Genomic DNA, 24,602 nt, shown 5'->3' with positions numbered 1-24,602 from the left:
ACCGGTAAGTAAGCCATTCGTTGGCAAGTTGCCATATGCTGCTTGGCCTCTTAATTGCAGCAGCCTAGCTGAGTCCAGCTCGTTAGCTTCGGCCTCGTCAGCAGCTGAGACTGGCCCTATCAGCGGTAGGACGAGAAGTCACAGTAAGTAGAGCTCACGCACTTGTGTTGCTGAAGGCGAACCCGTTACACCATCAATCAAAGAGTGGCTAATGACCTCGTTACGTCGGTAGCAAGCCAAGCTGCCAGTGCTGCAGGTGACAAAGGGAGTAACAGCGGTTCCACTACTGATATCCAGAGGTAGGAGGGAGGTGCAGCAAATGTATGATATGGAACGACAGAATGATTGACGATTGGAGATTGAAGTTTCGGCGGTAGGGGAAATGTTGATGCGAGGGAGCGTACATGATTACTGAAGACGGAATGCAGGATTTTCCACCACGTCTACCCTGCAGAGTATGTGTTCCGTGTTGCTTGCACAGACAACAGGCAGTGCTGTATCCTTGTGTAGTTTCAGTGAGGCTTTGGAGGCAGCCGTGACACGGTCTCTTGTGATGACCATCTGCGTCGGTCCCCTTCTTCGCTTTGAGACGAGAATCCACCTTTCAGAAGTGCACTCCTGTGTAACAGACGGTTACAATCCTTTCACCATGGTGGTAAAGAACTAAGCACACCTTTTTCCCCCCGTTCTTAGAAGGGAAGTCAGCCTGCCATCTTCGTACAGTACATGCTGCAGGATATTTTTGACAATCTGCATTCCATTCGCCACTCTGACACTCATAACTTTACTCTTGTTTCCTGCAAACACTGATCAATACTAAAACGGTACACTCGTAGGCGACATCACATCGGACCAGCTTAGTATGTCTTGGAGCAGTATCACAACGTACAACGACCAGCTTCGAGCACTCGAAAAAGCCAATAGGAGCAGATTGAGTACGGCTGCTGCGGAAAGAGCCTTTGGGGCAGAGGGTGCCAGCGCTAATTCTACTTGAGGGAGCAGATCGTCAGGTAAGTCTATGAATTGAGACTGAGAGATAAGATTGATAGCAATAGACTGAATCTAATTGGATTATCCTTACCACTTCTGCCGATCAATCATTTTGAATAACTTATGTATCAATCTGTGGTACCAACCGCTCACGTATCCACTGTCCGAATCATTGACCCATTCCTTTTAGGCCCGACCACTCCTGCGACCGTCTCTTCTTCCTCTGCTCAAGGCCCCACATCGAGACATCGCAAGAGCCGCCGCATTTTCCCTGTTCACTCTGCATATCCCAGCTTCGCAGGCCGTTCTACGCAATCTGATGTCCGAACAAAAAGACGTTCAGATGAAGACAGGGAAAGGGGAGGCAGAAAGCGCTCGAGACACGCAGCCTTCGATCAGTCAGCAGAGTCTGCTGATCCAACAAGCACAAATCAGATTTCGTCTTCGATATCTGACCCATTCCGTTTGGCTGTTTCCCCACCCGATATTTGGAGTGCAAGGACATCCCATATGTCGTCTCAGTCAGACATGTCTGTCCCTGTTGCCGTCAGTAGGCCATATTCTTCTGATCTGCCCGACTTCATTCCGAAAGCCGATCGGCCTGTCTGACCCTGATCTGCAGGTCCAGGCTACGTCTCGGAGATCGTGGAGAGTGAACTTGACAAATGGTACAACTTCCAAAGCCCCTACCAGCGTAAGTTGAGAACCAGCCTTGAAAAACGAAAAAAAAAGGATTTTGGCTGAGTTAGACGCAGTGAGGCCCGGCCAGTCTACGAGTCGAGTTGACAGTACTGCAGCTGCAGAACTCACGGCTACGGAACTGAGCGAGAGTAGCACGCCGAACAGTGCCCCAAGTGCTGGGCTCGCTCAGTCCTCGAGAGGAGAACGATCTAATGACGATCAAAGCCGGGACATATAGATAGGTGGATAAACACACACTTCACAAGTTTGGTTGAAATGGACACATGAGGTATGCATGACGTGTAGTTGACAACGACGCTTGCAACTAGGTGTAAGGATTCACGGGCTGACAGCATGCTGCTCATCGAGTCGGTACGTTGGAGCACAGCGCGATTTTTGTGGCAGCTACATAGTTAGGTCAGCAGTCTGCACAGCTGCTGACCATGTGCATCGTCCGCTCCCAATATGCTGGTACCCTCACCATCTATCGCAGCCTGATGAACTCCGACAACGACTTGATGAAGAGTTTCGAATCGATCTCTGTAAGCGGAAACGAGCAAATCCTGGCCATACGCGTGACAAACCTTTCATAACTGTTGCCACACGTTTCAGCCCTCTCTATCCTTTGATGAACACCTGTTGTCGCCGAGCGGACTCCACCTGGTATAACGAGACAGAATGACCTATATTCCTATTCCATCTCGCCATTCCTTGTACACTCATTTTGTTCTCTGCAATCTCATTTCCACGTAAGTATTCACCCATCAACCCGTCAAAGCCGACCACTCCACCATGTCAAAGTATCAGCCTTCTACACCTTCCACTCGAGTAACGACTAGCCATACGAACTCCTCTAATTCTTGGCTCGACTCTGCTCCGTCTGTGAGGACCCTCACACGGGAAGAGACAGCCGCCCAAGCCCTTGTAAAGTTGCACACATCAGGTGGTGAGTTGGAAGCTATCATCGTTCTCTTGTTGTCACATCGTTTTCCAGTCGATTCATTCTCTAGCTCCTTGTGTTCATTCTAAAAGTCACTGCATCCCTCCACGATTGGTCATACGCCTCCTCGACTCCAGATTCCGGCACAGCGGGAGCGAGTACTTCACCCTCAAGAGCGACTGCTACTACAACAACGGGAAACAGCAGACCGAGGCGCCTTCTCTATCATGACAAGGACAGTCTGTGGACGAGCAAGTGAGCCAAGAGTGCATTCGTGCAAGCCTTATGAGGAGAGATCTGGGGGGTAGTATAGCTATAGCAATTCCATAAGTTACATGGCTTTTCCGAGTGCCACAACTGAGATGAGAATGCCACATTGAATCACATACATGTTGATTTGATAGCCGGTGTCCACGTGATTAGTTGATCCGATCGGGGAAAACGGTTACTACACCTGTTCAGCAGTAAAGTGGTTTACGGGATCCGAAAAGGCGTTTAATGGGGCAGCAGCAAGTCGTCTTGCATCTGGGACATGACAGACAATGATAACAATTGGGGTACCCTTGATGCTTCCGACAATGACCTCGTCGACATCGTCATCGTCATCGTCATCGTCACATCCATCATAACATCCGTCTTGCTGCACAGCAAGAACCTGAACAGAATCCCGCATCGCAATATGGTGGGCAGGTTATCATTGGCGGATCTGCCTCGAGAGGTCATCCGACTTATCGCCATGAGGATATATGACCCGTTAGAATTGACGCAACAAGATAGACTGAGTGGGTCCATCGCGCTTGGCATCCTGCTTACTCTGACTGACGTGAGCTTCACAGCGTGGGGAATCTTCTCGACCGTGGACATGCACCAGGAACGTCAGGAAGACCTGGCATCGCTCGTAGCATTCGGATGGACGTGCAGGAAGATAAGGAGGGAGGTCAGACGGTTACTGTTCAACTGCGTGAGGATACCTTCGGTGGAACATGCAGAAGCATTGGTGAGAAATAACGACAGATGGGCAAAATACGTCAAGTAAGTTGGATGGCTAGCTATCTTAGACGAAGATATCTTGTTGCAGCAAACACCTGGAGGCACATCGCCATAGTCGTTTGCGGAATGACGGAGCCAAGCTGACCTGCTCGCCGTTCACAGAAGTATAATCATCGATCTGACCATGTTTGATCTCGACGAAGATGCATCAACCCGTACTCGACTCTCCCCGTTGGCAGCGGAACATAAGCCTCGAACATGCTGGGCTGAATCCGCTCTTCTCACCAATCTGCTCAACTCACTCCCATCACTCAATCACCTCTCCTTCTTCGCAGACGCTTCCGACGATTCCACACTTGCTCTCCTCTTCGCCGCCCTGATCCCCCATCCTTCTCTACATTCGATACCGCCCACGGTCCCTTCCTCCCCGTCGGCCCTTTCCACTGCGTCAGGATCAAACCATTTCGTTCCCCTGCCGCATCGCCTCAAGTCCTTTGGGTGGAGACAACGAGCCGCTCCTCCATATCTTTTCCGCCAATTCTCTCAATCATCAACGTTTGTCTCGACCTTCCATCTTCTTCGCCACGCACACAATCTCAGCTTCTTGGTCCTGGACGCGGATATGGATCAGATGAGCAAATCCGACGTATTGGCAGCTGTCAAAGAACTTTCATTGCGTCGACCGCCATATGGCGAAACAGCGGAAAAAGTCAGCTTGATGCTTTGTGGACCTATTAACGGGTGGGAGACGGGATTCTTGGATGATCTCGTGGGGACTTTCAAGGATATCAAAGAGTTATTCGTTGATAGACCGTTGAAGAAGTCGACACAAGCTCACGCGAAGAGCTATGAGGCTCTCGTGAGTTGCATACCCATGTCTTGCGTCACAAATTGGTTATGGACTGATTACTTTCTACTGTAGATATCGCTACTGAGACCTCTCGAAAAGTTGCCATATCTCCGCTTGTTGCAAGTGGGCTCATACACATTCACCTCGTCACTGCAAGAATCAATCTGTTTTCATCTAGCGAGAACGATACCATCACTACTCGTCGTCGGCTTACTGGGAGAAGAAGGGGAGACAGTGTGGTGGGGCGTATGGCGTCGTGCGACCTCTCGCGGATTGCGACATGCTTCCGAGGGGATCTACGAAGAACCTTCAGACACTCGGTTGACCCCGCTAGGAGATGGTCATCTCCGTCAGTTGGAAGAGGAAGTGAACGAATGGATGCGATCGTTGCCGCCGACTCCGCCTCGGGAGGTAGAGGACATAAGGATGACACCTGTGTCGCCGGTGGTGACGGGTTCCGGGGGCGATCCGATGCAGACGCAGGTGGAACTGGAAGGAGGACATGCTGGGAATGGGAAAGGAATGATGAGTCTTGATAGGCTGTTACGATGAGGAAGGATATTTCTGTATGTCAGTCATTGGTGTAAAAGCATCATTTGATCGTGCATGGACAATGTATGCTGGATCACGACCCACACCACGCCATTGACTCAGGTTGCGCGAGGTCAAGAACGCATCGATGTTGCACAGATTCAAGCTTGTGTGACTAATCTTGACCTGTCGGTGTGCTCTCGTCCACTAGGCAACCCCTTGAGACTGAATGACTGGGAAGGTTGGAAACCAAACATGTGGAGGAAGCTGACAGCACATTCACACACTGATTCCCCGAACCATCTGAAGACGAACATTGTCTGATGCCCAAGCCGATCGCACAGCTCAACCCGCTCCATTCGTTTCAGCCCCCAAGTCCACCCCCAGTAATCAGTGAAGGTCAGCAGAGCTCACGCTCTGGAGGAAAGACCTGATTCCACATCTCCGGTCACTTGAACAAAAACCCGTTGCACACAGGTATTGCATATCTATTGCATAGCTCCCTCCAGCCCAAAACCTGGTGTCAAATGGTAAACAAAAGGATGACGAAATGCCACAACTAGAATGAAAACAGAAGATACCTTCTATTTTTCGTAGAAGTGGACCTCCTCCTTCTCCCTACCACGCATGTAAGGGGGTTCGGTTCCCTTGTACTGCAAGCAGGGATTCGGTCAGCGGCCGAACACTAGATCGTCACGAGGAACTCACGTAGATGTCCTTCCAGAACTCAACGAGATCAGGAACGGGACTCTTCTTAGCCTCCTCAACGGCGATGTCAACATCCTCCTTGGCCTTCTTGTCGATAGCCTTTCGAGACATCATTGTGTTAGCTGTCACCGAGGAGATGATGGTAAGGCGCAACGGGCGACTCACCTTCAAGCTGGCCTCGTCTGTCACTCCCCAGTCCAAAATGTACTTCTTCAACCCAGCAATAGCATCCTTCTCAGATCGCATTTGCTGGACCTCGTCACGGGTTCGGTAAGTTGTACCGGGGTCGGACATACTAAATGCCGGAGAACGTCAACGAAAAAGTTCAGAATGACAGAGAAGCATTCAACTCACGAGTGACCACCGTATCGGTAGGTAACGAACTCAACAACCAAAGGACCCTTGCCGGAAGTGACCCATTCCTTCGCCCACCTAGTCGCCTCTCGGACAGCAAGGATGTCCATACCGTTAACCTGGTCATGATGTGAGCTCGGGCCTAGATGTGCAGAGTTATTAACTTACTTGGAGACCTGGGATCTGGTCACCTCGAGTGAAGAATTGGGTGTTTTGTGAAGATCGTTCTGCGGAGGTCCCCATACCGTACTTGTTGTTCTCACAGACGAAGACACAAGGGAGATTCCAGAGCTTGGCCTGAAGTACGGAGGTGTCTCAGCTAAGGGCGCTGTCGGATATTGGTCACGAACAACGCACCATGTTGTAAGCCTCGAAGACTTGACCTTGGTTAGAAGCACCGTCACCGTAAAGAGCGAAAGTAGCGGTCTTCTTCTTCTGGTACTTCTGGGCAAGAGCGATACCAGCTCCGACAGGAACCTAGTGGTGTAGGGCGTTAGTAACGTAGACTTCGCATCTTCAGTACACGTCAACTCACTTGAGCTCCAACAATACCGTTACCACCGAAGAAAGAGGGGGTGAAGATGTGCATAGAACCACCCTTGCCCTCTGACATGCCGTCCTTTCGACCTATCGGAATAGATGTAAGCGTCAATTGACTCACAACATGAGCAGATGACCCACCCATCAACTCAGCGATCACACCCTTGATGGAACCGCCTCGCAGGACCGCGAAGGTGTGGCATCGATAAGAAGTGATGACCTTGTCGTCCTGATCGATAGCCTTCTCCATACCGACTGAAACGGCCTCCTGACCAATGGCCAAGTGACAGAAACCACGGATGAGCTTCTGCTTGTAGAGAGCATCGGCGGCTTGCTCCATTCGTCGCATTTGAACCTAACGTAACGCAAAGAGTGAGTTCTGCAAAGACGGTGAAAGATGAAACAATGAAACCCACCATCCACTGGTACATGTCGATCAACTCATCCTTGGTCACTGTGGTCTCAGTAGCAGGAGCGTCGCATCGGTAAGAGTGGAAAGATTCGGGGTGAAGCTGAACCTTGAACTGTATGAGGGGAGCAAGGGCAAATCAGCATTGATCACAACACGGCAGGTAGACTTGAGTGTCGAGTGATTTGTTTTTGTTCTCTTCGATGAGCAGGATTGGTTTTGGGTGAAGACAACTTACGTGCTCCGAGCCAGACTCTGGGAGGTCGTGCATGGGCGAGCTCTTATCGGCATCAGTCTGGAGAGATCGAATGGTAGGGAGGGTAGATCGGAGGGGCTTCTACACGTGGTAAGATATATCAACATCAGCTGTCTACAATCTCTGACAGGGATTCAAACGACGAAAATGAAGAGAGAGGACGCGAAGAACTCACGACACCGATTGAACGGGTGGCAGCTCGAAGACCCCGAGCACGAAGGACGGAGAATGACATGATGGATGAAAGAGGATGAGGTGGGTTAGTCTGGAGAAGGAGAACAAGAAGGAGAAGGACAGGTTGATTGACCAGATTTAGATCTTTCGAGCAGAGGCAAGCTGGAATGCGGCTGATGCAGAGTGGGAGACGGAGAAAGTGAAAGACGAGCGGACTGCCGTGGGGATTGGTAGCACGTGGTCATGTTAATCTTTCATTTGTTTAGTTGATTTATCCCAGATCCGTTGTATTGCTTGTGATTGCTGAAAACGCGTCGAAAGGACATTGACATAGCTGTCTGATGTGATGATGGAAATGCAAGTCAGCAAGGTCGTCGACCGTTGACCAGTCAAGCACAGGCTCGGCAGTGCTCTGATGACGGTGAGTACCACTTCCTGGCCCATCGCCGCGTCTCGCCTCTTCCCTGCATCGTTCTCCTCATCTGCCTTCACCTGATGACATTGCTGGGGCACCGATGTCCATGACGTCCACACCAGCTATATGCTAATCACGGTACTCTCTGAGACCGACCCCGTCTGATCTCGCATCCCTTCCCATCACTGATTGTCTCATCTCGGACAGTGCCAGTAGGAGTCGAGTTGAATCAAGCTGACCTGCTTGCAATTCAGGCAGAATATGCCCTCTAATCCGACGGAAGTCACGATAATATCCATGCATGATGTTTTTCTTCTCTGATCCCACATTATCGGTCCGAACCTCCATATCCATTTCGAATACGCACAAACGTCCCTCACATCCAAGCGAGGTATGATGGTGTCAGACGTTCAAGCTCAGCTGACCACCAAGAGGATCTGACACGGTTGATCGGCTCTTGGCACACCATCTGACTGAACCTCCACCTGTCTTGACCAGTTTCCCCCATTTCCCATTTGCCATCTCCCATTTCCCATTTCTGATGTTTGACATTTTCGACGTTGAAAAGTCTTACCAGACAGGTTCATGGGACAAAGGGAGGACGTAGGTATGCACGTGCTGTGAACACGATTACTGAATGCGATGCGAACAATTTCGAATCCTTGCACCACCAGTGCTACTCTACCGGATCATTCGCATTCTTCCCTAGCCGCTTGAGACAGGTGAGCCGGCCGAAAATGGCGTCACCTGATCTCATACTTGTTTTGCGTCCGATCTCCCTGTCTGGGGTTATAAGACAGGACTGCAGCGGATGAGGATACAAGCTCTTGTCCATTCTCAGCATCGGATACACCTCATCGACCTCGCAGATCACAATCGATAATCGATAAGAACAATATCAATCGTCAGTGGCCGCATCTGGACCTGACGAAAGCCTCTCACTCTCAAACCCTTGCCTGTCCAAATCTCTCGATCCGCCTTCCTTGTCTCAGGCCGCTCTATGACACCTCTGCCGACTCAGAAATATCATGTAAGACGCTTACAAGCTGCCTTCGCAGATGCCCTCCCCATCTTCACACCAGACTCAGCTTCATCAACCCGTCCAGCTTCCCATGTCTCCTCCCCGTGCTCAGGGCGATTTGCCGGAGGGGACAATCCGACCTTGGCTGCCATCGAACACAGAGCAGAGGTACGTTCAGAATAGCATGTCCTATTTCCTATCGGCTTCTTTGTTCTGCCTCAGTCCCCTCTCGTCGATCGCTCGTATCGGACTGCTTTGCTGACCTCACATAATGTCAGTGGTCCTAATGATACCAACGATACCGACCTTCAATCCTCATCTGATCATGCAAACACTACACTCACCTCGCCTCCCGCCCCTCCCCCTGGTATGGGTTATCTTCCCGTCCCCGAACTCACCTGTCTTCACTGTCTCGGTTCTAACCCTCCCGGCAAGTTAGGCTACGTCGTATCCTACATCCCTGTCCCACTCGAGAAGATCAAAACAGCTCAGCAAGCTTGGTCAGGTGGTCTCTCTCCTCAATCATCTCAAACCGAGAACCAGAGGGGGAGGACGGGAGGTCTGGGCAGTAACGCCGGGAGAGCAGTCTCTCAGGATAGGAAGATCAATGGGGTTTGGCAGAACGCGGTGGGTTATGACGAGGTTCAGAAGGAGAGGAGAAGGGGGAGGAGCGAGAGTCAGAAGAGGTATGTCCCAGAAGACGCAGAGGCAGACCTGGACGATGTTGTGGAGTGAGCGGGGCCCTCGATCAATCACGAATGAGTAGGGAATTCAAGAACGGATGTCGCATCCATGTACAATCAACATGCATTGAGTTGAGGCTGGGTCAGTGCAGATCATCAGTGCAGTGGAGATATCCCTTCCCATCGAGCAACGTATGTGAGATTGAAGTTCGTTTGTAGCCCATCGACCTGACGATTTTAGTTTTGCTCGCGCAGTGCCATCACTGGAGTTTCTGAGCGAGATATCTGGTCTACTTGGATTCACACGCACCGAGCTCTCCGGCACAGCCTAGGTAGCCGAAAGCGACGGTCGCAAGTCCACCAGCCTCTGTATTCCCCATCTACCCCCTGACACCAAGTACGTACATATCTACAATCCTCCCTGTACCCGTCCAGAATGAAACGCATCAATCTCTCGTTATCCCACAGATCCCGTCTCGTTATTCTCCACATGTTGAACCATGCGGTGTGTCTAGCTAGACCGATTCTTGGCTCCAACTTCATAACAGCGGGAGACCGGCTTGCCTTTGACATCCCACGCTAAGATCAAGCACGGAAGAGAGGTATGACATTATTTGAGGTTTGTCTGGGTGTTTCTGTCTCCTTTTATGGATCTGTCGCATGTCTGACATACAGTAATAACAATGTTTGCATCCGTTAAAACGGTATCAGGGAGCATCGGGAGAGGAAACGCTCACGATTGCTTAAATTGGGTTTGACCCCAAGTCTCGGCTGACTTCCCTCCGGTACCATTATGGTAGACTCCTCTCGTGACGTCGACGGAGAGTTTTCCCCTCCCTTGGCTTGTTCCGGTCAGTCAAGGCACAGTGTAAGGAATAGGGTCCTTTCACTGCTGTTGTCTTCTTTCGCCCAAAGACGGGAGATGCTTTTGGGTTCATCGACCATGACTGACTCTGGAGAGGCACTTGATGGGAAGATCAAGAGAAGAACAAGGGCGGGGCGTTTCTATACCAGTATCAGGTGATATGTGGGTAGTTACTTTTTTAAGACCAAACTCTACATTTTCCCTGGTCAGGAACCAGGATAGCTGGAACGGACAAGTGGTTCTGGGGTTTTTTCTTTCTTTCTTTTTGAGAGCTAAAGCATATGGGAACTGGACCAATGCACAGTAGAGTAGTAATTGCAGTCTGCGCCAACTTGATCATCATCATCATCATCAACATCATCATCATCATCATCTCCCCCATCGGTATCGTTGTCGACTTCTTCTTCCCTTTCATCACCATCGCCACAATCGACGTTGTCAATGCCGACAACAGGTTGTGGAAACCTACGAGAGCAATAGTTAAGCTTAACCGCTCGAACGTGGACAACCAGCTCCGGAGTACCCACGACATCAATCATTCCTCGGGTATCATCGTCCTTTCACTTTTGTTCACAGCGGTACAGGACGGCGAGCATAATTGGTACTAGAACAATACACAGGGACAGACACATTAAAAACGCGTGCACGCGTGCACGACGATCTCGCCTTTCGCCTCGAATTAGTCTCTGCTTTCGACATTCCTTTCACCCTGCTCACGCTATCATCCGCTCTTTTCTTCTCTTCTGGACACTCAACAAATACCCAAAGCATAAAGGAAGGAATCGGCCACACAAAGGTCGCTGTGAAGAAGTGCAGTGAAGAGAAAGATCAGGACTGTCTGACACCGCACCACCTACGGTAGACGTAAGTCTTATCGTCGAGAGGATTGGAGGGATAATCAAGGGTTCTGTTTGTGTCACAGACAAAGTTAAGGTGAGTGAACGGATCAGAATGAACAGCGTGTTGGACACTGTTTTGTTCTCGGGATAAGTTTCGTCTCCTCCACTGTGCATCGCAAGAGCCAAACAGAGAGAGCTCGTCAAGGGAGACGGTCATGGAACAGGCAGCAATCAAGACATTCTTGCCGCTCATGCTGCTATCATCTTCGTGGACAAATCGTCATTTCCCTCCCTGACCGTACTGACTCAATTTCTGGAACAGGAACAGCTACAATCACAGCATACCGCCTGGACGGATTTCGAGAACCTTGCCTCAGCTCCTCCCCAAATCACTGCAATCTATCTACTTCTCCCATGGCCCCAACACGCTCTCAACCTCCTTCACCTTGTCATCCTAACGACTATCCAACCCAGCTAATTCACTCGCAATCGATACCATTCTCCTCTCTCCCTGCTCGAGGCCAGCAAGCGTTATATCAACCCGGCAAGACGTCCAACCCCACTACACCGCATTTGACCAATATCCTCATGCCTGTCACTCCTTCAGCTGAGAACATAGACACAGAAAGGGAAAGGGAACTGGCAGCTCCTGCAAGTCGAGCCGAGAAGAGGGATAGTATGAGTATGCAGTCGGGAGCAGGAGGCAAAGGTTGGGTGGAAGGTGTAGATTATGCGTATGAGTACGTGCCGGTGTCTCAGGTGAGTCTGACTATGATCTCAATCATGGCGGGACTGATGTGGAGGATATATTTTGAGGACGGGACCAGAGCACATTGTAGGCGAGCTAGAGAGGGCTGATGGTGGAAGAAAGTGGAGAATGAGATGCACGCTGAAAGTCAGTATCATTCGCTGACGCATGCCGTACTACCAGCGACGACAAGGAAGGAAGAACATGTGAGTGTAATTCCGAATCAGTGTCCAGGCCATCTATCCCTCCTCGTTAGCTGTTCTCCACTTTTTACCTTTCGTTTGTATGTCTTGTCTTCCACTTTCGTCTCCTTCATTCTTTCGCTGTTTCGCTTGGTCACACAACGCCTCCGAACTCTATCTCACCTGTCACTCCTCGCCATCGACCTGTTGGTACTATGCGACGCCAGCGATGAGTTTGTCGATGGTCCATGATTATGATCACAATAATTCGACCCGCGGCGGACGTATGAAAGGAGAATGAAATCGTCCATGAACAATCTTTCGACACACGAGCTGGTTTGCGACGGGCGCAGAAGATTGGTGAGTGTCTGTGTCCTTGTGTGTATACACGCATATGTGTTTGTGTTCGTCGTGGTGATGAGAAGCCATGCTGATAGAAGATGTTCAGGTCGTCTGCATCGCTCTCAAGACGCTCTGACACAAGATCTGGAAAAGACGCACACTCGGAACAATCCTTCTTCAACATCTGGAACACGTTGACTGCACACAGACACCTGTGTGCAATATACATACACAATCTTCCGATCCGCCTTTGTTCTCACTGAACGCATTGTTCGATTCACCAGGGATACCCGGATGCACTTTCCATCTACCCTTTGAACGAACGAGATCCCGATGTCACCGCAATTCTTTGTGTTTTTGAGGGTGTCTATTACGTCCTGTTTGATGATGGATCGTCTACTGCTGGACCTCCATGGTCGGCAACAAGGAGATTGTAATCTTGATTTGCTTCATCACTTTGTTTCTCGTTGTGTTTTCATCCACATCTTTATTCTTTCACGTCCATCTTTTTACTTTCTTGAATCAATCCAGAATGAGCTGCGAAGGTCAAGCTTGTTTCAATGCTAACAGGATGTGCTCTCATATTCCCTTCTATCTCCCTCCTCCCCCCCCCGGCTATCAACTGATTTATGTTCCACCCCCTCCTCTGGCGCTCCTGCCGGTCCCATCTGTTCCAAATCCGTCTACGTACAACGGTCGACCTTCTCCGTACGAACCTAACGATGACGACGGCAATCATACCCACCGCCTGAACTCCCGATCGTCCACTCCTGATCTTTCCAACCTCAACTTATTACCAACCCCTTCGACTACACCTTCTTCTCACTGTCGTGATGACTCTTCTCTCCCTATCGACCACGATTGTATCCTCAGAAAGTATGAAATGGTAATAAGACAACAACCCGTTCAAGCGAGAATGTGCGGCGTCGGGGAGAAGTGTGAGTTGGTCATGCGACCGTAGACCTTGAGTTGATAGGGACTGACTATGAGTTATGATCAGCCGACCGTCGGCCGGTCGACCCCACGCCCATCATACAGCTCAAGGTCATTGACGGAAACGGAGATGACGTGACTCCAGGGGACGAGGGATCACGCTCGTTATGCCGGCCAAATCCTGGCCCGAATGAAATGACCTTCATGCAGAGTCAGTAGTCTTTCTCATTCCCATCTAAACCTTCACAGAGCTGACGACCTTGTGCTTAAGATCCTTACTACTTTCTTTTCGCCTGTTTGGTTGGCGGGTCAGACGATCAAGACGACGAGCTTCACGTGATTGACGATGGCAAGACACGATTCTTGACTGGGACGCCTGTCTCGTCATTATACCATCTCAAGGATCTGGACAACACGGATGCCGCTTTCTTTGTCTTTCCAGATCTGGGCGTGAGAAAAGAAGGGCGATATAAGTTGAAACTGACGCTGTTTGAGATCGTTGAGTAAGTCCAAGCCTCTATGGTAGACCATGGCGATACGTTGACCAGCGGTGACCACAGTCAAGAGGTGTTTTACTGTACTACAATGTTCACCTCTGCGTTTTCCGTATTCTCTGCGAAGAAGTTCCCTGGCATGTCGAGTGAGACACAACCTCTCAGCGAGAAGATATTCCCTAGACTAACTCAGCTTTCCGTTGTAGAAGCAACGGATTTATCGAAATCATTTGCCGACCAAGGCCTCAAAATTCGCGTCCGTAAAGATCCTCGTCAACGTGAGTACGACTGTATGACCTCTGGCTGTGGAAGAGTCGCTGACACTCGTATCTAGCTGCTCGAAGCCTGAAAGTCAAACGCAAGAGCAGTGCTAACGAATCCGAAGACGACGCATCGTCACAATTGAAGCGTTCTCGAGGCATGTCACTGGGCCAGACTCAGGAATCGGATTCAAGGTATCGTCGTGATAGTCACGGGGCGGCTCTTGAGTCCGACCATCAGGGAGAGCCACGGCATTATCAATTCGAAGTGCCTCCTAATGGTTACCATCATCATCTTCAACACCCAGGAGGTTGGTATCCCTCACCTGGTCATCACATGCCACCACCACCTCCGCCTGCAGCGTTCGATCCATATCGAAGCGGACCCTCGCCGCACCATCCACAGCAACACGTGGGGCCACCACCTCCGCACTACCCGCCACCACCTGGACCTGGGTACCCTACAGCTCATCCTCAAGCACATAACCCGTATCATGGATCTAGTCCCGGTCGACCGCAAAGTCATCCTGGGCCAACCCGACAGTACCATCCAGCTCCCCCTCCGCGATACGTTCCGCCTGAACAGAGCGTATCGACTGCAGGTCAGCATCAGTCATACCCTCCCCCTCCATTCACTTCGTGGCAGCATCAGACACAAATGCAGCAGCAGCAACAGCGACAGCAACAGCAACAACAGCAACAACAGAGTCTTCACCACCATCCAGAACAGCAGTATATGCATGCGCCCCCTATGAACCCTCATGCACTGTATGAAAGAGGTCCAGCAAGCGTCCCTTGGCCGCAGCCACAAGCAACGGATCATCGTACGGGAAGCGGTGCGAGCCATTCACGACACCCTTCGACATCACGTATACAACCTGCGACACCCACCCATCCCCCTCCGCCACTGCCTCGAGGCGAATCAGCCTCTCGACCTCCTTCACCCAGGATCAAATCATCGAGGACCAGCCCAAGGAGCACAAATGCGTTGCAGATATCTGGTCATGGTCCAGTGCAGCGCTCTCCGACGTCCTCCGTCACATCGACTGCTTATCGTCCGTCTTCCTCGTCAGGCAGACGTGAACATCAACTCTCGCCGGTCGTGCTCGCTCCTCTAAGTATGGGGGCCTCTTCGCGACCAGGGTCAAGAGGTGGGAGAGGAGCACTTCCTTCTATCGTGACGGATTCAGCAGATGAGAGGGACAGAGAAGAGAAGCAGAACCGCAGTGCGGGCGGTAGCCATCGCGGGTCTGTTGCTGGGAGTCCGGCAAGTACCCCGGGAACCAGCAAGACCAACAGAATGGGACTGGGTCATCTTGTGGATTGATGGGCCGCGTAGATGTGTCGGCCGTAAAGGCTCGAGGTGATGTGAAGAGCTACGTGGTCTTTCTTTTCCAGTCCCCTGTAAGTATGATGTCGCTCGAATGTCCAGTGAAGGTTGCATGCATTAGTGCGCATTGTAGATAGCATTTCGGGTGACATTGAATGAGATGCATTCTAAAAATTATTGACTATTATCATCATGATGGTAGTGCGACATGACCTTGGTGCCACACCCTCCTAGTTGATCGGAGAATGCAGCGTACCAAGAGAGAGGGGCGTGTCGTCATACCCTGAAATCCCATGAATGGGGGTTTGTCATCGTTACGGTGAGTGAATGAGTATGAGCACAGTAGAGTGACGGCAATAAAGTGGGTTGAATGGGGAGGGGGTGGGGAGATGATGACGACGATGATGTACAACGAAGAATCAGTCGAATGCAAGGTAGAAATATAATCAGCATCCACATCTTATCCCATCTTACATTCACTATCTCAATTGGACAACTATTATAATCCATCGTGTGTGTATGTGTAATCGACGGACAAACAAACAAACATACAAGCCACCCTTAAACATCCCCATCTTTTACCCCAAGAAATACCAGGCAAGACGGTGTCGTTACCAGGATCTACACGTTCGTCAAGACGCGGTTCACCCGATTCAGTGTCTGGACGATCAAACAACATGGACGAGAGACCAGAAGGTGAGTCGTGCGAGCTCAAGTTCGGGATTGAGAGGACACAGAGAGAGAGAGAGGAGGGGGGGGTCGGTTAATTTGAGGGGTGCTGCGAGATGAGGATGAGGGGTGGAGGGGTCGTTGAGGGTTCAATCAATCGATAATATCATCCATCATTAAATAAATGATGGTGGATAATGGTTTGAATCCCTTTGTGATGATCCTCGATCATAAAACACCTATCACGATCAAACACCCAGTCGTTCGAAAGCAACACTAGTCCACCAAACAACAGCGAATAACGAACGCTGACACTGACCCAAACCATCTCCATCCCTTCACACCCCTCCTCCACCCAATCCCACCCCGCCCCCCAAATCCCTCTATGCCGTCCACGAAATCCGCAAACGCAAACGCGACCGCGTCCTCATCGTCCTCATCATCAGGCGCCGACGTGCCCGAAGAGCAGAAGGCGGGATGGACCAGCTTCATCAAGAGTTTGGCAAAGATGACGGGCGATTTGAGTTCGATGACGGCGCCTCCGTGTGAGTTCTCTTCTCATTAGCATATGTTGGTTGTGCCCTTTTCTCCTGTCGTGACTTAATCTTCCTGCTCGCAATGTATCGATCATGGCCCTCTGCCCTTCGAGGCAGGCCTGATGATCATGTCTATCTGGCGTCAAACATCTCTAACGCCCATTTGCCCCTTCCTGCTCCCTTGTCCTCTCATGATCACCCGTAACACGCCCATCGAATCTGCTTGACTGCGATAAAGCTAACTTCTTCATCTCCCAGTCATCCTCTCTCCCGTTTCGCTCACTGAGTTCCCCGCCTATTGGTGTGAACATCCTCAAGTCTTCGCTCAGATCTCGGAGGGCAAGGACGAGTTCCAACGTATGGAGCGGGTACTCAAGTGGTTCATTTGTACTCTCAAGGGACAGTACACTGTGAGTTCGCGATCCGTCCTGCACTTTTCTACCACGTCTGCGTCATTCCTGACTGCGATACTATTATAGACTCGAAATGAGAAGATGGGATCCGAGAAGAAGGTAATATTCAATCTTATCGCACTTGATCGTGGCTGATCGTGGAAGGAACGACACAGCCCCTCAATCCCGTTCTTGGAGAACTGTTTTACGGTGTCTGGCCAGATGTCAACGGTCGTGGAGAGACGAGATTGATCGTCGAGCAAGTGTCTCATCACCCTCCTATTGTGAGTTGGACCGGTCCACCGCTCTGACATTGGATATTAGACCTCCTGTTGACGTCACGCTGTAATTTGTAGACCGCCTAGTACGTGTCGCGATTTTGTCGACTGATTGGCGTAAGCAAACTCCTGCTGACTTCCACTCAGCTATATCGAGAACAAAAAGGCTGGTGTCAAGCTACAGGGTCATTCGGGACAGAAGACCGCGTTCACTGGCACTGCTATCAATGGTGCGTTGACCTTCAATGTCGCCCGAAAGTTGGATCATGCTGACGATTCATATCAGTAAAACAATCCGGTCACGCAGTACTCACTGTCACCCCTAAGAGTGGCGGACCCGAAGAGAAGTACTTGATCACGCTGCGTAAGTCAGCCCTTATATCGTGTTCAAAGCTGAAGCTGAAGCTGACTTCTAATTTCATAGCCAAGCTTCGTATTGAGGGTATCATCTGGGGATCACCCTATATCGAGTTGACAGACAGTAACGCCATTCAGGCGAGCACTGGACTTACTGCACAGGTTAGCCATTCGAATGGAGAAACACGTCGCAGCTTGGAGCTGACCATCTCCTTCTGCAGATCGACTACAAAGGCAAGGGCTACTTTTCTGGTAAACCCCACTCGTACAAGGCTACTATCACCAAGGGCAGTAAGACACAACAGTCTTACGAGGGCCAATGGACTGGTGTGTCCTACATTGGTGGCAGCAAGGGTCCCGTCTTTTTCGACGCGCACTTGCCCAAGGAGGAGGTCACCGTCAAGCCTATCGAAGAGCAGGGCGAGTGGGAGAGCAGAAGACTGTGGGAAAAGGTCGCGAAGGGTATCAAGGGTGGCAACTATGATCTGGCTGGTGCAGAAAAGTCCCGTATCGAGGTGAGTGCGCCATTTGACAGCGGATATGATTCTGGAAGGAGTATTGACAGATGTCGCATGACGCCACTCACAGAACGAACAGCGACAACGACGCAAGGACGAGGCTGCCGCGTCGAGCAACTGGCAACACGTCCATTTCACGCACGTTGAGTCGGATCCAGAATACCAAAGTCTCTCGGCTTTGTTGCACGACAAATTGACACCTCCTCACGAGGACGGTTATATCTTCAGAGGAAATTTCTAAGGAGGGATCTCGATATATGTCGTAAATGAAGAGATTTACCTCGATAAATCAGACAAAGTGTGAGAAGAATGACGGCAGGAAAGAAGGAGATGATAGGCGGTTGTGTCTACGTACCTTGACATGTATTCTTCTCTTTGTGCTCGATGATTGTGAAGTGGTCTTGTTGGAGATAAGCGTTCCAGACGACACATGCCCGATTGGTCTGCGGGTGGAGAAACGGCCAGGCGTAAGCGATTTATCAGAGTGGCCGGGCGGTGTGAACGATGTCCTGCCTGAGAGTGGAGGTGAACCATGTTGATGACACTCGACTCTCCGGGTCAATCTGTAATCTAATCTTGCTTGTCGATATTCATCTTCCGTCCACTCTCCCTTCTTCCTCTTCTATACTGCGTAAACTAATCGAACTCCTCTCACACGTCAAGCATCCGCGCTTCACACGCGGTATCCAACAACCTCGCGACGAGGGACGATTAAAAGTCCGATCACCGACCAAGAACGATCTGCTTGATGTCGTCAAGATCCATCTCGAACACGAGCACCATTACGTCTCTCCCACCTTATCTCACATCTGGGGCATCGTCTCGTGCACATCACGCTCTACTGGTCAAGCTACATTCTGCGAAGTCAAACTATGAGGAGGACGAGGTCATACGAGGGGAGATAGTTAGGGCGAAGGAGGTGTTGGGTGTTAGAGGGCAGAGCACGGTACGTCGTGCTTCGGGGCTTAGATATCTCGGGACAGTCGTTCTTTCCGCACAGGAAATGTTGGGGTTATACAGAGAGCAATCCGTGTCTTCGTTGGAAACAGTTATTGGGGTGGACATCACGAATGACTTCCTCTTGAGCACACTCAATTTGCCCACCCTGTCGACATCCTTTCGCTGCTTACCTGACGCTTGTGTCCCACCTGAACCTTTCAATCCTTATGCTGACCTTGCTCATTTGAAACACACAGACAAAGATAGCGGAGACGGTACTCATCTTGCTCCACTGTGCGATGCTACGACATGATAGCCATGAAGACCTCGACTTTGCTCTCGTCCACGCTATCCATCTGGCGGAAGGTGGAAAGAGCATAGCGGAGAGAAGAATAGGTACGTTCGGTCTTTGCGCCTTTTCGTGGACATCTTCGTCCAATTCGATTCTCGGTCCTTCAACCTGCGTGGAAGGAGCGCTCGGTGCGAACATCACAAGACTGGCATAATGAAACCACTGGTTGATGTTCAATGGCGCTTAGGATACCTATATCTCGTTGAGCGACTGCCGCTCGAACACGAGCTGCAACTTTTATTGATCAACACGATCCGAAAGGTGAGTCATCAGTCGTGCTTCCCCACCTTCATCCGACCCTTGCCTTATGGCTTGAGTTGACATCACATGTCATTCAGGACCTAGCCTCGTCAGCGCCCTCGCATATACTCCTCGCTTTACATGCTATCGTACAACTCCCATCACACGATCTCGGACCGGCCGTCACACCTCTGCTCACGGCCAAAGCGCTGCTACGACACAAGGTGTATGTACGAAGTCGCTATGCGCACAAAGCTGACTGATATCATGAGTACAGTCCTGCAGTACGACAGAGGACCCTCGAAGCTCTTTCGGCGCTACAAATCTCTCAATCGATCTCAACTCTCGATGACGGATCCTTCCCGCTGTCTATGAGCAAGATTATAAAAATGTTGAATCACGAACGAGATCATGCAGTCTTAGCTGTCATCTTCAAGCTCATTCGAAGGGTTCTAGAAGTGAGCAGGATAAGCCGCTTGTCTGTGAATGTCGGTCACTGACATTCGTGTGTGCGGTGCTTGTAGACGGGCGCTCATCGCATCGAAAACGACGAAGAAAGAGAGTATATCGTGGAGAAAGTATTAGAAGCGGCTGGACTGGGAGGAATTCTTCCGGACAGCGAGATAGCTCTGGATGTCTTGCGACTGCTGCAAACTCTTCTGAAAACGCATCGCAAGGGTACAAGGTCATTTGAGTCTGTTGTCATTTTCTGATTTCAGCTGACGATATCTCTGTCGATAGCGCGATCGAAAGAGTGGAAGAATGGGTGACAACGAGGTTGTATGGTTTGACCTCTTGTCGTGGATGGGAACGAGGTGAGTTCATTGACCTCGTACACAGTGCTGACAGCGACACAGCTTTCCTCCTGGATGCGTGTCGACTGTCGGACATTATCCAATCTGTGTCCACACTCTGTATCCCACTCATAAGCCGACTTTTACATCCTGAATCAACTTCTCCATCTTCGTCGACATCACCGCCTACTCTGCCCTCTCCTAACCATCATATTTTGGCTCTCAAATGCCTAACTTTGCTTCCTGTCACCTCATGGGATGGTCAACTGGGCGAGAGCGAAATGAGTGTAATCATGGAAGGGGTGAATAGCGCGGATGACACAGTCCGACGAACTGTATGTGGCAACATCTACATCGATTTAGCATGGCATCAACTGAAACACTGAAAACAGACTGTCCGCTTGTTGCATGGACAATCGCCCGACCTCACGAATATGATTCTGGAAGGATACGTCGACTCTCTCCGATCGTCTACCAATCTGTCATTGCCTTTTAGATTGCCAACTCACGTCAGCAATGAGGAAAAGATACGACTAGGCAGGCAAGAGACTGCAATGAGAGGTTTGGAGGTGGTGGATGTAAATACTCATGGAGGGAAAGAATCCGCTGAACGAGTGGTAAAAATCATGAATGCCTTGGAGATCAACGAGAGATTGGTGTGGGAAGACGGAGTCAGGATCGTCCTGGATAGGTTGCGAAATGGTGGGTGTCCGAATGGATGCGCCAGGAAGACAGCTGACGACACAACATAGCTACGACCCCGTTTAGCGGATACTTCACGACCTCTCTATTCGATTCTCTTACCCATCACTCCATTCAGAACACGAGTCACACATTACTTGTGATAAGTACCACAGCAGCCTGCGAGTACATCACTCCAATACAGACAGACCGAAAGCTAGCGGTCGATTTCTTTGTGTCCGCTTTGGCACATACCGGGCCGCCCGTCCAGGAACTGATCCTGGTTGCTCTGGTCTCTTTGTTGTCTGGCCTGACATCGGCGGCAGGGGGCGATGGTGATATGGCGAAGGAAAGGGTATTGGAAGGAGCAAGAAGGACTCACAAGAGTGGTACGAAGTATATCCAAAAGGTGTGTGGGATGAAAACTTACAGAGGGGCCTGGCTGACAGATCGAGCAGCGCTGTACCGAGGTCATAGAAATCATCGAGAAGGATTTACTCGGCAAGATCATCGATAAAGCGAGATCGAGATCTGTATGTCATCCCACCGAAGCCATGTGCCGCGAATCAGTCGGTCTGAGGACTGACTTCCACCTTATCTAGCTTCCTGACATCCTCGCAGCATTGATACAAGTGCATGCTGAGCACAAAAGGAGGAGTACCTCGGCCCCAAGAACACCCACGTCTCCACCTTCTGCTAGATCTCCATCTCGGTCGCAACACGAGCTGAGATACGAGGCGTATGAGACTCCGCGACTGGACAAGAGAGATCGGTATAGGGATAGAAGGGAATCAGACAGCGATGATGGGTGATGCATGTGGATGGGGAGCATGTATAGTTTTACGTGGACGATTTGGGTTGTTGCGGACTGTCTTGGTGCTGCAAATATGGAAGTGCGAGCTTTGATCTGGCGTCGAAGGGAAATATCCTCATACATTGACTTCTTACGACTGACATGCGCATCATCCCATCTCTTCGAGCCATTTCCGCAGTTCCGACTCTCGCTGTACCGCAAAACACATTCTGCTCCGTCCTCACTTTTCTGGAACCCCTCAGAATAGACTGGCCGTGATTCTCTCCACCACAGCGCCCAACGCTCCCGCCCCAAGGACTATCCAACTCCACCTATTCGTCACCAACTCATTGACCGCCGGCCAGACCGCGTTCTTTTCCTTTCTGTACTGATCAAACTCGGCCTTCTTGGCAGGGTTCTCACGCTGATACCTGGTCGCTTGATTCGCTTCGTTCTCTTTATCTCCGCTGAAGTGGCGGAGGAAGAACCAGTTGGTGATTGGACCGAGGAGGGTGTAAGGGTTGAAGAGGTTGTTGGCGTAGAGGAGGAGGGGGAATGAGGAGTGCACGAGGATATCTCCGAGGTAGCTGTGGGGTGTGAGGTGGGCCGTGTCAGCTTCTTTTCGCCGTTGTGTGTGCCCAAAAGCAGACAGTGCGTATAATAGGGTAGTGCTCAGACTCAAGAGGGCAAACGCCCGAAGTCTCCCCCCCCCGCCACACACTCACTTGGGATGACGGACAATGCTCCATACGCCTTCCCTCAACATTCCCATCTTCTTCTGTTCCTGATGCTGAGCCAATTGGTAGTCCGCCAAGAGCTCCAATACGAATCCCGTTGTGAAGAGTCCTACGGCCGCGAATTGCAAGTAGCTCTTCGCGGTCGGTGAGGGGGGTACGATGACCGGGAGGGAAGTTCTGAACGGAGCTGTGAACGGGAGGGTGATGAGAGCTTGTGTGATTGCTTCCGGTACGTAAACAGTGAAGAACGCCTTGTTCCATCCTTGAGGATCCTTCTTGACATCATCGTAACGAGGATCATCTTTGCCCCTGTTCAAAGCTTGTTGGATCACTCGAAAGAGCAACCTGCCTCCCCAGAGAGTCGCTCCCGCGAGGAGTAGCCATCCAGGACGAGTTATCGCCTTCACAGCAGTCGAAAAGCTGACATCGCCACCACCACGACCGCCACCGGCGATACCGGGGAGAGCGAGGACATGCCGACCGATGGCGGCATACCATGCTGAAGCGACTTGACCGGACGACCAGAGAAAGTCTTTGGCGGCGAAAAAGTTCTGAGAACGACCGAGTAGATAGGTAGGTACGGCGAGGGAGAGTTGGAATCCGAGATTCGGGAGAAGGGTGTCGCGTAACACCCCAACATCGAGGTATGACGAGTACACCATGGCGTCGTTGTCGGCGATGAAGCTACTGCTGTCGACTTGTGTTCTCCAGGAAGTCGAGTAGGAAGAAGGGATTCACCAAGACATCTATCTCACCGCTCTGTCGTCGGAAAGGGGGGATACATCGTTTCGGGTCTAAAGATAGTAGTAGTAGATGACATCACACACCGAGGCGCGTCTCATCACCGAGGTCACCGTCAAGACCGAACTGCAGATGGAGACGGCACGATAGCACCTTGTTTGCACAGAGGATTCTCTACACACCATACATGTAGTTGAACATCTTGCAACGACCACCAGCTCCTTCACCCTCTCCATGGAAAGGCCACCGACAATGATGCCACGACGGTAGATGATCGTCAGTCGATCCAAACCCAGACCCCTTTTTTCTCTTCCCAGCGACACAAAACCTACTACAGCTTACGTTGACTCTGAACCAACGGGCCGTCGGAGTCCCGACTCATGAGTCCCATTCGAGGTCCGAATCGGACCTCTTACATACCTATGTATGCTGTGGTCTCCATCGGCGCCGATAAGATATTCCCTTTCACATCACTTGACGGTCGGGACTGGGCATCCGATCCATGGGGACGGAGCTTGGTAGAGCCGGTTAGGAGGGAGAGGGAGGGAATTTGATCCGGCTGAGTATGCGTGTAGTATCTTCCCGCGTGACCCGTTACCCAACGCCATTACAGTTCTGCTGCTCTTGCACCGTGCAGACAATCAGGCACCGGTTCATACGATGCCAAGTCTCCATTATCATTTGATGTGTGCCTCTCTCTTTCCTCTGAGATCCTTCTAGCGTTTCCCCCTGGGTCTTTTCTCTTTCTTTTCTTTTCTTTCATGTATTCATGTGACCTTTTGGCTCTATTCAACGCGTTTCATCCTCTCACATCACCTGAAAGATAAACGAGTGTCCCCCAAGCAAGCCACCCCGTTGCCACAAGGGAGTACCGTTCCTCTACATTGAGGTATAACGGACCGGTCTGACCGGCTCTCCTCCTGCGCCCTCGACACTATCAGAAGGGAGGACTTTATTAACGTTTTGAACCTCTTGCGTCATCCTCCTTTCTATGACCCCGCTCTCTCTGCACATCCCCCGCGGGGCTTCTCGCGTGTGTG

General features: G+C 50.8%; 8 protein-coding genes across 8 annotated transcripts; 6 read left to right on the top strand and 2 right to left on the bottom strand.

Moving 5' to 3' along the window:
• Nucleotides 1-3,290: 3,290 nt before the first annotated feature.
• On the top strand, nucleotides 3,291-5,003 carry IAR55_005626 (uncharacterized protein; the record flags this gene model as incomplete). The annotated part of the gene is made up of 4 exons (XM_066948717.1): nucleotides 3,291-3,393; nucleotides 3,448-3,643; nucleotides 3,764-4,460; nucleotides 4,524-5,003. The coding sequence occupies 4 exons, from the start codon at nucleotides 3,291-3,293 to the stop codon at nucleotides 5,001-5,003; spliced, it is 1,476 nt and encodes a 491-aa protein (XP_066800490.1).
• A 563-nt stretch (nucleotides 5,004-5,566) lies between these two features.
• Nucleotides 5,567-7,484, bottom strand: IAR55_005625 (pyruvate dehydrogenase (acetyl-transferring) E1 component, alpha subunit; the record flags this gene model as incomplete). Its single annotated transcript, XM_066948716.1, has 11 exons — nucleotides 5,567-5,635; nucleotides 5,691-5,789; nucleotides 5,856-5,985; nucleotides 6,045-6,163; nucleotides 6,213-6,341; nucleotides 6,402-6,521; nucleotides 6,580-6,671; nucleotides 6,726-6,939; nucleotides 7,001-7,108; nucleotides 7,232-7,330; nucleotides 7,425-7,484. 11 exons carry the CDS (start codon nucleotides 7,482-7,484, stop codon nucleotides 5,567-5,569), a joined length of 1,239 nt encoding a protein of 412 aa, XP_066800489.1.
• Nucleotides 7,485-8,896: 1,412 nt separating this feature from the next.
• Nucleotides 8,897-9,594, top strand: IAR55_005624 (uncharacterized protein; the record flags this gene model as incomplete). Its single annotated transcript, XM_066948715.1, has 2 exons — nucleotides 8,897-9,027; nucleotides 9,138-9,594. 2 exons carry the CDS (start codon nucleotides 8,897-8,899, stop codon nucleotides 9,592-9,594), a joined length of 588 nt encoding a protein of 195 aa, XP_066800488.1.
• Nucleotides 9,595-11,660: 2,066 nt separating this feature from the next.
• Nucleotides 11,661-12,204, top strand: IAR55_005623 (uncharacterized protein; the record flags this gene model as incomplete). Its single annotated transcript, XM_066948714.1, has 2 exons — nucleotides 11,661-12,005; nucleotides 12,178-12,204. The coding sequence occupies 2 exons, from the start codon at nucleotides 11,661-11,663 to the stop codon at nucleotides 12,202-12,204; spliced, it is 372 nt and encodes a 123-aa protein (XP_066800487.1).
• Nucleotides 12,205-13,089: 885 nt separating this feature from the next.
• On the top strand, nucleotides 13,090-15,532 carry IAR55_005622 (uncharacterized protein; the record flags this gene model as incomplete). The annotated part of the gene is made up of 6 exons (XM_066948713.1): nucleotides 13,090-13,456; nucleotides 13,519-13,662; nucleotides 13,723-13,954; nucleotides 14,012-14,091; nucleotides 14,152-14,223; nucleotides 14,280-15,532. The coding sequence occupies 6 exons, from the start codon at nucleotides 13,090-13,092 to the stop codon at nucleotides 15,530-15,532; spliced, it is 2,148 nt and encodes a 715-aa protein (XP_066800486.1).
• A 1,057-nt stretch (nucleotides 15,533-16,589) lies between these two features.
• Nucleotides 16,590-18,526, top strand: IAR55_005621 (uncharacterized protein; the record flags this gene model as incomplete). Its single annotated transcript, XM_066948712.1, has 10 exons — nucleotides 16,590-16,749; nucleotides 16,999-17,150; nucleotides 17,220-17,252; nucleotides 17,309-17,416; nucleotides 17,489-17,496; nucleotides 17,558-17,640; nucleotides 17,697-17,774; nucleotides 17,835-17,929; nucleotides 17,989-18,282; nucleotides 18,356-18,526. The coding sequence occupies 10 exons, from the start codon at nucleotides 16,590-16,592 to the stop codon at nucleotides 18,524-18,526; spliced, it is 1,182 nt and encodes a 393-aa protein (XP_066800485.1).
• A 507-nt stretch (nucleotides 18,527-19,033) lies between these two features.
• IAR55_005620 (uncharacterized protein) lies at nucleotides 19,034-22,103 on the top strand (the record flags this gene model as incomplete). The annotated part of the gene is made up of 12 exons (XM_066948711.1): nucleotides 19,034-19,231; nucleotides 19,482-19,620; nucleotides 19,764-19,837; nucleotides 19,915-20,042; nucleotides 20,094-20,274; nucleotides 20,341-20,501; nucleotides 20,558-20,631; nucleotides 20,674-20,945; nucleotides 21,003-21,312; nucleotides 21,363-21,700; nucleotides 21,750-21,824; nucleotides 21,894-22,103. 12 exons carry the CDS (start codon nucleotides 19,034-19,036, stop codon nucleotides 22,101-22,103), a joined length of 2,160 nt encoding a protein of 719 aa, XP_066800484.1.
• Nucleotides 22,104-22,343: 240 nt separating this feature from the next.
• IAR55_005619 (uncharacterized protein) lies at nucleotides 22,344-23,483 on the bottom strand (the record flags this gene model as incomplete). The annotated part of the gene is made up of 2 exons (XM_066948710.1): nucleotides 22,344-22,671; nucleotides 22,810-23,483. 2 exons carry the CDS (start codon nucleotides 23,481-23,483, stop codon nucleotides 22,344-22,346), a joined length of 1,002 nt encoding a protein of 333 aa, XP_066800483.1.
• Nucleotides 23,484-24,602: the final 1,119 nt, after the last annotated feature.

This window comes from Kwoniella newhampshirensis, chromosome 12, assembly GCF_039105145.1.
Source record: "Kwoniella newhampshirensis strain CBS 13917 chromosome 12, whole genome shotgun sequence".
Lineage (NCBI taxonomy): Eukaryota > Fungi > Basidiomycota > Tremellomycetes > Tremellales > Cryptococcaceae > Kwoniella > Kwoniella newhampshirensis.
Note: the sequence above shows the minus strand (reverse complement) of the source record. Positions and strands in the feature narration are given on the sequence as shown.